The 10,767-nt window shown below is 43.3% G+C and overlaps 1 protein-coding gene across 1 annotated transcript; it reads left to right on the top strand.

Moving 5' to 3' along the window:
* The first annotated feature begins 7,859 nt into the window (after positions 1-7,859).
* Positions 7,860-10,466, top strand: LOC144891195 (uncharacterized). Its single transcript, XM_078773563.1, has 3 exons — positions 7,860-8,909; positions 9,385-9,552; positions 9,699-10,466. The coding sequence occupies exons 1-3, from the start codon at positions 7,860-7,862 to the stop codon at positions 10,464-10,466; spliced, it is 1,986 nt and encodes a 661-aa protein (XP_078629689.1).
* The last annotated feature ends 301 nt before the right edge of the window (positions 10,467-10,767 follow it).

The raw sequence follows: 10,767 nt of genomic DNA, 5'->3' as shown, positions 1-10,767 counted from the left end.
CACTCCATACAGGAACAACGTTCACATGCTTGGCACTCCATACAGGAACAACGTTCACATGCTTGACACTCCATACAGGAACAACGTTCACATGCTTGACACTCCATACAGGAACAACGTTCACATGCTTGGCACTCCATACAGGAACAACGTTCACATGCTTGGCACTCCATACAGGAACAACGTTCACATGCTTGACACTCAATACAGGAACAACGTTCACATGCTTGGCACTCCATACAGGAACAACGTTCACATGCTTGACACTCAATACAGGAACAACGTTCACATGCTTGGCACTCCATACAGGAACAACGTTCACATGCTTGGCACTCCATACAGGAACAACGTTCACATGCTTGACACTCCATACAGGAACAACGTTCACATGCTTGCCACTCGATCATTTACCTCCTTACTTGTCTGTGGCAAAGTTCGCACTGAAGTGTATCCTCTTGATGACTTTGAACTTTAGGCTTGTGCCATATTTCTAGCCTGACTGAGTTTTCTGCCCATCTTCTTCGCATTGTTTGGCCAATTCATGGAGTGTCGTGTTTGAGACATTACGTGCAACAACAGACCGCAGCTCGTCACATTTCACGGGCGCCGCCATTTTTGATGGCTTGTACAGAGAGGTTTCGGAATAGTCTGACTGTAATGAGCCCTCTGAGCACTTGCACTGTCCACAGGGACGTCCTCCTCTTCCTCGACAAAACAACTACTCGGGTTATATAATGAAGCCAAAAGATATAATATGTATACGGCATATATAATACATAATTTTAAATTAACTTGGATTGATTCGAATTCCACTAGGCCATAAAGGAATTATCCTATAGGCAAGAAGGCTTGAAGCCTGGGGCCTACACAAACTGTGTGCCTCAGAACGCCTGTGACGCCGATGGGCTGAAACCTTCCAAACCGACATTTAATTGTCGCTATTGGTCTTTTTCAAACTGAAGAGAAAAGTTATAGGGAATTCATGGCGATTGTGAATATAGTACTTATGTTTGGAGCAATTTAACCTCACGTCTTTCGCAGTGTATTATTTAATTATATGGGGTTGTGAAAAATCGTCTTTTACCCCAAAAAATTCGATTTCACTCTATATTTCGACATCATTATTTAGGTCACGAGTTCTGATCGTAAAAATATTGAATATTGCTCGTGTTTAAAGCAAAAATATTGATCGTAAAAACGAGTTCCGATCAGATTTCGAATATCAGCTTTTAATAAGCCGAAATGACAATATTGCCATGAGCCAATCACACTGCACCTGGCCTCACACAGCCAATCAGCATAACAGGTAACGGACGAACTGACAGAAATGTCTGTCATATATATATATATCTGTGCAGCGTCTGTCCTGTGTTGTGTTGTCTTGTCACTGAACTACTTTCTTATACTTTTGTGAAATCGTACCAAACTTCTGGTATGCACATATCTCTCCCGTCGGTATGTCCTAAGGGTATTTGTTTTGAAAAAATTTCCAATTTATTATTATTATTTTTTGGAAATGTTTTTGGGGAAATGTTTTTTTTTCAACTTCAATTGTTTATGAAAAGTAATATCACGTATATTACAAATACATTTGTGCAAAATAATTGTTTGAATTATGATTGGTTTAAACCATGACAAAACGGCAACTCGGGTACAGTCATTTATCTGTATATCGACACATCTGGGCAATGTCTGTGTTCTCACTTAACGACTCCCTCAAACTTTTGTTTCCGTGGTTGTGAAGTGTTTTTAATAACGTTGTGGTGAGGTATTTGGAATTATGTGGTTGGTGATGTGTTTTTATTACGTGTTTTATGGCTGTGAGGTTTTTTATTACGTGTTTTATGGCTGTGAGGTGTTTTCAATTTCGTGGTGGTGAGGTGTTTTCAATTTTGTGGCTGTGAGGTTTTTTATTACGTGGCTGTGAGGTGTTTTCAATTTCGTGGTGGTGAGGTGTTTTCAATTTTGTGGCTGTGAGGTTTTTTATTACGTGTTTTATGGCTGTGAGGTTTTTTATTATGTGTTTTATGGCTGTGAGGTGTTTTCAAATTCGTGGTGGTGAGGTGTTTTCAATTTTGTGGCTGTGAGGTTTTTTATTACGTGTTTTATGGCTGTGAGGTGTTTTCAATTTCGTGGTGGTGAGGTGTTTTTAATTTCGTGGCTGTGAGGTGTTTTTAATTTCGTGGCTGTGAGGTGTTTTTATTACGTGTTTTATGGCTGTGAGGTTTTTTATTACGTGTTTTATGGCTGTGAGGTGTTTTCAAATTCGTGGTGGTGAGGTGTTTTCAATTTTGTGGCTGTGAGGTTTTTTATTACGTGTTTTATGGCTGTGAGGTGTTTTCAATTTCGTGGTGGTGGTGTTTTCAATTTCGTGGCTGTGAGGTGTTTTTATTACGTGTTTTATGGCTGTGAGGTGTTTTCAATTTCGTGGCTGTGAGGTGTTTTTATTACGTGTTTTATGGCTGTGAGGTGTTTTTAATTTTGTGGTGGTGAAGTGTTTTCAATTTTGTGGTGTGAGGTGTTTTTAATTTTGTGGTGTGAGGTGTTTTTATTACGTGCTTTATAGCTGTGAGGTGTTTTCAATTTCGTGGTGTGAGGTTTTTTATTACGTGTTTTATGGCTCTGAGGTGTTTTCAATTTCGTGGTGGTGAAGTGTTTTCAATTTTGTGGTGTGAGGTGTTTTTAATTTTGTGGCTGTGAGGTGTTTTTATTACGTGCTTTATAGCTGTGAGGTGTTTTCAATTTCGTGGTGGTGAAGTGTTTTCAATTTTGTGGCTGTGAGGTGTTTTTATTACGTGTTTTATGGCTCTGAGGTGTTTTCAATTTCGTGGCTGTGAGGTGTTTTCAATTTCGTGGCTGTGAGGTGTTTTCAATTTCGTGGTGGTGAGGTGTTTTCAATTTTGTGGCTGTGAGGTTTTTTATTACGTGTTTTATGGCTCTGAGGTGTTTTCAATTTCGTGGTGGTGAAGTGTTTTCAATTTTGTGGCTGTGAGGTTTTTTATTTTGTGTTTTATGGCTCTGAGGTGTTTTCAATTTCGTGGTGGTGAAGTGTTTTCAATTTTGTGGCTGTGAGGTGTTTTCATTACGTGTTTTATGGCTGTGAGCTGTTTTCAATTTCGTGGCTGTGAGGTGTTTTCAATTTCGTGGTGGTGAGGTGTTTTCAATTTCGTGGTGGTGAAGTGTTTTCAATTTTGTGGCTGTGAGGTGTTTTCAATTTCGTGGTGGTGAGGTGTTTTCAATTTCGTGGCTGTGAGGTGTTTTCAATTTCGTGGTGGTGAGGTGTTTTCAATTTCGTGGCTGTGAGGTGTTTTCAATTTCGTGGTGGTGAGGTGTTTTCAATTTCGTGGTGGTGAAGTGTTTTCAATTTCGTGGTGGTGAGGTGTTTTCAATTTCGTGGTGGTGAAGTGTTTTCAATTTTGTGGCTGTGAGGTGTTTTTATTACGTGTTTTATGGCTCTGATGTGTTTTCAATTTCGTGGTGGTGAAGTGTTTTCAATTTCGTGGTGGTGCGGTGTTTTCAATTTCGTGGCTGTGAGGTGTTTTCAATTTCGTGGCTGTGAGGTGTTTTCAATTTCGTGGCTGTGAGGTGTTTTTAATTTTGTGGCTGTGAGGTGTTTTTATTACGTGTTTTATGGCTGTGAGGTGTTTTCAATTTCGTGGCTGTGAGGTGTTTTCAATTTCGTGGTGGTGAGGTGTTTTCAATTTCGTGGCTGTGAGGTGTTTTCAATTTCGTGGCTGTGAGGTGTTTTCAATTTCGTGGCTGTGAGGTGTTTTCAATTTCGTGGCTGTGAGGTGTTTTTAATTTTGTGGCTGTGAGGTGTTTTTATTACGTGTTGTATGGCTGTGAGGTGTTTTTATTACGTGTTGTATGGCTGTGAGGTGTTTTTATTACGTGTTGTATGGCTGTGAGGTGTTTTCAATTTCGTGGCTGTGAGGTGTTTTTATTACGTGTTGTATGGCTGTGAGGTGTTTTTATTACGTGTTGTATGGCTGTGAGGTGTTTTTATTACGTGTTGTATGGCTGTGAGGTGTTTTTATTACGTGTTGTATGGCTGTGAGGTGTTTTCAATTTCGTGGCTGTGAGGTGTTTTCAATTTCGTGGTGGTGAGGTGTTTTCAATTTCGTGGCTGTGAGGTGTTTTCAATTTCGTGGCTGTGAGGTGTTTTTAATTTTGTGGCTGTGAGGTGTTTTTATTACGTGTTTTATGGCTGTGAGGTGTTTTCAATTTCGTGGCTGTGAGGTGTTTTCAATTTCGTGGTGGTGAGGTGTTTTTAATTTCGTGGCTGTGAGGTGTTTTTATTATGTGTTTTATGGCTGAGGTGTTTTTAATTTCGTGGTGGTGAGGTGTTTTTAATTTTGTGGCTGTGAGGTGTTTTTATTACGTGTTTTATGGCTGTGAGGTGTTTTTCTTACGATGGCTGAGATGGCTGTGAGGTGCATCAACAAAAAGGTGTTGTACCTTTTTAACCACATGAGGCATGCAACCGAAATACTTTATTAATAAATTAATATCAAACGCGTATTTGTTCTGCTTTGATAAAGAGCGCGACCTATATCTAAAACCAGGTTGATGCGGCTCATTGACATTTTTTTTATGCTGCAGTGAAAATGCCTCCAATGAGTGGGAAAAAAAAGCGAGTTCTCTCCCGCAGTACATCAAACACCCAATGCAAACATGTAGCTCGAGCTGAGGAAACCGAGGATGACCATGCTTCCTGACTGCAACCACAGCGTCCTCACAATAGAAGTGTAAGCAGAGAACTCGAGCTGAGGAAACCGAGGATGACCATGTTTCCCGACTGCAACCACAGCATCCTCACGATAGAAGTGTAAGCAGAGAACTCGAGCTGAGGAAACCGAGGATGACCATGCTTCCTGACTGCAACGACAGCGTCCTCACAATAGAAAAGGTATGCAGAGAGCTCGAGCTGAGGAAACCGAGGATGACCATGCTTCCCGACTGCAACGACAGCGTCCTCACGATAGAAAGTGTAAGCAGAGAGCTCGAGCTGAGGAAACCGAGGATGACCATGCTTCCCGAATGCAACGACAGCATCCTCACGATAGAAAGTGGAAGCAGAGAGCTCGAGCTAAGGAAACCGAGGATGACCATGCTTCCCGACTGCAACGACAGCGTCCTCACGATAGAAAGTGGAGGCAGAGAGCTCGAGCTAAGGAAACCGAGGATGAGCGCCAGTGTAGGCTTCAGTATGACCGGCAGCAACATAAAAAAACAAGATGTAATGAAGCAAACAATCTTGCAAGGAATGCACAAGGTGTGCTCCTTGGTACCCAACAAGTTGGGGAAAATATCATTGGTGCACTTATCAAGCCTGATGGTGCCACAACAGGTGAATGTGGCCATTGTCATGCTTTGCATTGGAAACGTGAAACAAAATCCATGTGCTGTGGTGGAGGGAAAATAAAACTGGAACCATTTCCATACCCACCTGATAGATTCATTCAGCTATGGGAAGGAACAATCCCAGAGGCCCGACTCTTTCCGGAATTTTCTCGGCAACTGAACAATGCCCTTGCCGTAACATCACTAAAGGTCATCCAATCACCACCAACAAGAACCGGCTGGAATCCAAGTGTCATCATCCAGGGCAATATGTATCACTTTGTTGGACCCCTTCAAGCGAATGCAGGTATAATATTGTTACGGTCCGCGGTTAAGGATGGTATGCTTGCCGAGCGGAGGCTCCGCGACCGAACAGTTGTTCCCCGACTCACCCGATTCACCCAGACGTTGGCCGTATCGCGCCACCGCTATTCAATCGGGAAAAGACTAAGACGACGAATGCAAAGAGGTAGAAGAAGACGTACAGAAGAGTAACGGGGTTTATTATTATTTACACACACATAAGCCAAAAGAGCAGTCACGGGTATTCACAGCGGACATGAAAAAAGCAGGTAACACAGTGCAAATTACTAGCTTATACTGACTTAGTTTACTACCCAGGACAGCACGAACAGAACAAACTCACGTACGCAAATGGATGGAAGGGTAGGAATCGTTTGGAGGGATGAGCAGGTGGGATCACAGGGCACAGCGAGCAGGTCCACTCCGGGCGGGAAGCGAGGAGCCGGCAGCTCCTTGTATTTGGCTTTACAGCGCACGCCAGCAGGGTCACTTGGCTGGTTGAACCGGGGCTGGTTGAAGCGGCTCTTTGTCAAAGGCTTTTCGTATCTCTCACGCAACTCCGGTGCTACTCTGAACTCTCTCCCAGTGGACTGCCGACCCTCTTACGCACCTGGACGCACCTGGACTCATCTGCCGTATCTCTGGTCTCGCTTGTCCCAGCGATCGTCGCACCCTTCTCTCCAAACCTTCAGCGCGGGTCTGACACGCCCTCCTCGGTTTCGGTACCGCCCTCTCCCCCCGTGCTCTGTTTCGTGACCTTGTATGGTAATCCCACGGGCTTGTCTCCTTATTCGGGCATGGTGCCGACGGCACGCCCCTCGTGGCGAGCCACGGGCTTGTTTCCTTATTTGGGCATGGGGCTGAACAGCCCCGCCCTTCGTGGCGCGCCCTGGGCTTGCCTCTCCCTGGCGACCCCGCCCCTCCTGTTCAAACAGAGCACGGAGCACATATTCACTATAGCAGCGAAATGAGAGGGCATGCACCCCACGCTTGTGAACTGCTTTACCCGCAGATGGAGAGTTTGGCTGGGAAATGGAAGTATTGAAGGGGAGCTATTCTTAATTGATTCGGTGCAATGGAGTGTCCTTCTAATGGAAGACAAGGCCTTACTCTAAAACACATAATAAGATATAAGCTACTGAACAAGGGTTTTATCGGGTCCTTCAATGTGGTGTTTCATGGAATTAACTACCGAGACGCTCTTTTTACCTTTACACAACTCTGGAGGCAGGAGGGGCCATATCCAACCAATGTTACACAACAATTTACCACTACAATACACACAATCAAAAAAATACAATCCTCATATCCGCAACAATATCAATATTACCAGGTGCCTTCTGATGACTCCAGCCTTCCTCTCCTCCCCCATCCCTCCCCTTATCAGGATATCATGATGACTCAATGTTGCATATAATTATATTTGTTTCACTAAATAAACAGCATCATACACCATTCTTCTTAGAAATGGATTTAAGTCTAAGCATATACATAATCTCGAAATTGAAAAAGTATAGAAATAACAAGTAGAACATTGTGAATAATTCACAAGAAAAACTTTATTCACTTTATTTACATTTAACTTATATCTGTATATATTTCTTCACCATACAGGAGAGACACCTCGCTTTGCACAAATTTATGTGCATGACCCTCAACATGACAAAGAGGAGGCCTCCATTCGCCTGGGTAACATTCAACTTCCCGCAACCACAAGCACTCATCAACAAAATATGCTGTTGACTCTGCTGCTAGACCTACAAACAGAACTTCATAAATGCAACCCTTATATATATGATTTCAAGCAGGTATGTGAAATCCCTTCAACAGAAATTGGTCAGGCTCGATTTGTAATCGATGAAAACAGTCGGCCCCAAGGTGAACATGTGCGACGTTACAATCCAAGTTTCAAGGAAGTATCAGTTTTAATGGGTGATGAACCTGGTCATCATGACTTGATACTGCAGCTGAGGGGTGGTGGATTGCACACAATATCTGACAAACATCGTTCGGCAGACCCTCTTCACTTTGTTCTTCTTTTCCCTGGAGGTACAGATGGCTGGCACCTTGGTTTAAACCACGTCAACCCACAAACAGGACAAACTGAACAAGTGCATAGTTGCAAGTGAGTTATATGCATACCATATCAGCAGAGATTGAACCAATCAGATGCACTGTTCAGATCAAGACGTCCTTTCCAAGAATACTGTTGCATGGCATTTGCAACAGCAGAAAACCAACGTCTCTACTACCTACAGAACAACCAGAAAGCACTACGTGTTGAGCTGTACAACAACCTTTGCGATATGGTCCATGCTCATGACATTGCTGGTACTACTGGAAATCCTGTCATTGGCAAACGTGTCATCTTGCCACCATCTTTTGCTGGAGGGCCACGACACATGCACCATCGGCTTCAAGATGCGATGGCCATCGTAAGAAAGTATCACAAACCTGATCTGTTTATAACATTTACATGTAATCCTAACTGGCAAGAAATCAAGGATGTTCTTCTCCTTGGACAAAATGTGTCAGACAGGCCAGACATTGTGGCAAGAGTCTTCAAGGAGAAGCTTAGGGAGTACCTTGATGAGATTTTTAAAAAGGACAGCATCTTTGGGAAAGCAGTTGCACACCTATATGTCATGGAATTTCAGAAGAGAGGATTACCACATGCTCACATTCTTATTATTCTCGAGCAAGCTGACAGACTGCGCTCGGCTGATGATGTGGACAGTTTAGTTTGTGCAGAACTACCTGCTGATCCGACAACATTTGAGGAGGGTTCCTTACAACGTGTTCAAGCACAACGCCTCCAGGACATTATCCTGCAGTGCATGGTACATGGACCTTGTGGACCAGAGAAGCCAAATGCCCCTTGCATGAAAAATGGGGTGTGTGACAAGGGTTATCCCAAAGCATTCTCTAATGTGACAAAATGGGATGACAATCATACCTACCCCACATATCGTCGCCGCTCTTCACTGCAAGGTGGTCGCCAAATCATACACAATCGCCGCACTGTGGAAAACAGCTGGATTATCCCATATAATCCATACTCCAGCATCAGATATAAGGCTCACATAAATTGTGAAGTATGCTGCTCGGCCCTTGCAGCAAAATATCTATTCAAGTATGTTCACAAGGGCAATGACAGAGCTATGGTGCAGGTGCAATGTGCTGAGGCAAATCGAGAAACTACTGCAAGCTCACGGAATGAAATAAAAGAGTATCAAGATTTACGTTCCCTTGGCTCTATGGAGGCATGCTAGCGTCTTTTCTGTTTCAATATTAGTGAGCACCATCCAGCTGTGTATGCTTTACGTGTACACCTTCCTGACCACCAAATGGTGTACTTTGAAGAGGGTCATGAGCGTCAATGTACAAACAAAAGCCAAACGACTGAATTGGTGGGATTCTTCAATTACAACCATATCAATCCCTCACCAAGGTCAGATATTGTGATTTTTCCAGAAAATTTTGTTTGGAAAAACAATACAAAGACATGGACACCACGCCAGGGTGCATTCAAAACAATTGGTAGAGTACTCAATGTCCACCCATTAGCTGGAGATGTCTACTACCTTCGAATGCTACTGAATCATGATCACAGCAAAGGGGCAACATCATATGACTATCTTAGGACTATTAATGGTCAGTGCTATGAAACTTTCCAAAGTGCATGTGAGGCGCTTGGTCTCCTTCAAAATGATAGAGAATGGGATTTTGCATTGACAGATGCAGAAGCAACAGTGCCCACAAATCAGGGAGCTCTTTGTGACCCTCCTACTCTTTTCAAACCCTGCTGACCCAGTTATGCTCTTCGACCATCACCATATGCACTGGTGGGATGACTTTCTTCCTCGGGTTCCTCAACAAGCTGATCATCAACTCCTGCGTGCAATGGTATTGCTGGACGTTGAGCATCGCCTTCAACACCACGACAGACAACTTTCTGAGTTTCATCTGCCAAATGTCACAAATGATTTGCGTGCAACAGTGCAAGCAATCAAGGAAATATTGCACAACCACAACTGCCAATGATTATTCAGGAGGAACTTGCTTATGATTTTAAAACTTTGCGAAACATTGTAAACCAACGCTTGCATGGCCCAAATGCACTTCTACCTTCTCAACGTGAGGTATATGACACTGTTATAGTTGCTTTACAGAAAAGGGAACCATTGGCTATCTTCCTGGATGCAAGAGGTGGGACAGGTAAAATCTATACACTGAACACTCTGCTAGCTGCTGCACGCACCCTGCACAGTGATAAAATCAGTGTTTCTCTAGCTATTGCCTCAAGTGGTATTGCGGATACACTTCTGCTGGGTGGACGTACATTTCATTCCAGGTTCAAAGCCCCCATCATGGTCACTGACTCAACAACATTATCTATATCTCACCAAAGTGTTCTTGCTGACCTAATTCGTAGAGCAAACCTTATTGTATGGGACAAGGCTCCAATGAGTCACAGGCACCTACTTGAGGCACTTGACCGTACATTACGAGACATCACCAACCAAGACATACCTTTTGGGGGAAAAGTAATAGTTCTTGCTGGAGACTTTAGACAGGTGCTTCCTGTTATTAAACATGGATCACGTGCCCAGATTGTCAATGCCTCTCTGAAATATTCTGTGTTGTGGCAACATTTCAAGATATTCCACCTTACCGAGAATATGCGTGTGCTTATGAATGGACATGATAAAAAATTGAGGGAGTTTGATCGTTGGCTACTACAACTTGGCAACGGACAGCTACCCTACAACAATGAGGCATGCATTGAAATACCAGAGGAAATGTGCATGCAAAATTGACAGCACCTCACGTGAAACAATCAAGAGATCCATGAGTGAAGTCATTGACTGTGTCTTTCCTGACTTTCACCGACACCACACAGATCATAAATGGATGGCAGATCGTGCAATATTAGCACCAAATAACACATTGGTGGATACCATCAACGAGGTCATGTCAGATACATTTCCTGGAACACCAACACTTTGTCAAAGTGCAGACAAGACAGTAAATGATGACGATGCCACACGTTCCCAACTGAATATCTCAATTCCCTTAACATTGCTGGAATGCCACCCCATCAACTCTCACTCAAGGATG

Source organism: Myxine glutinosa, chromosome 3 (assembly GCF_964187855.1).
Source record: "Myxine glutinosa chromosome 3, kmMyxGlut1.1, whole genome shotgun sequence".
Lineage (NCBI taxonomy): Eukaryota > Metazoa > Chordata > Myxini > Myxiniformes > Myxinidae > Myxine > Myxine glutinosa.
Note: the sequence above shows the minus strand (reverse complement) of the source record. Positions and strands in the feature narration are given on the sequence as shown.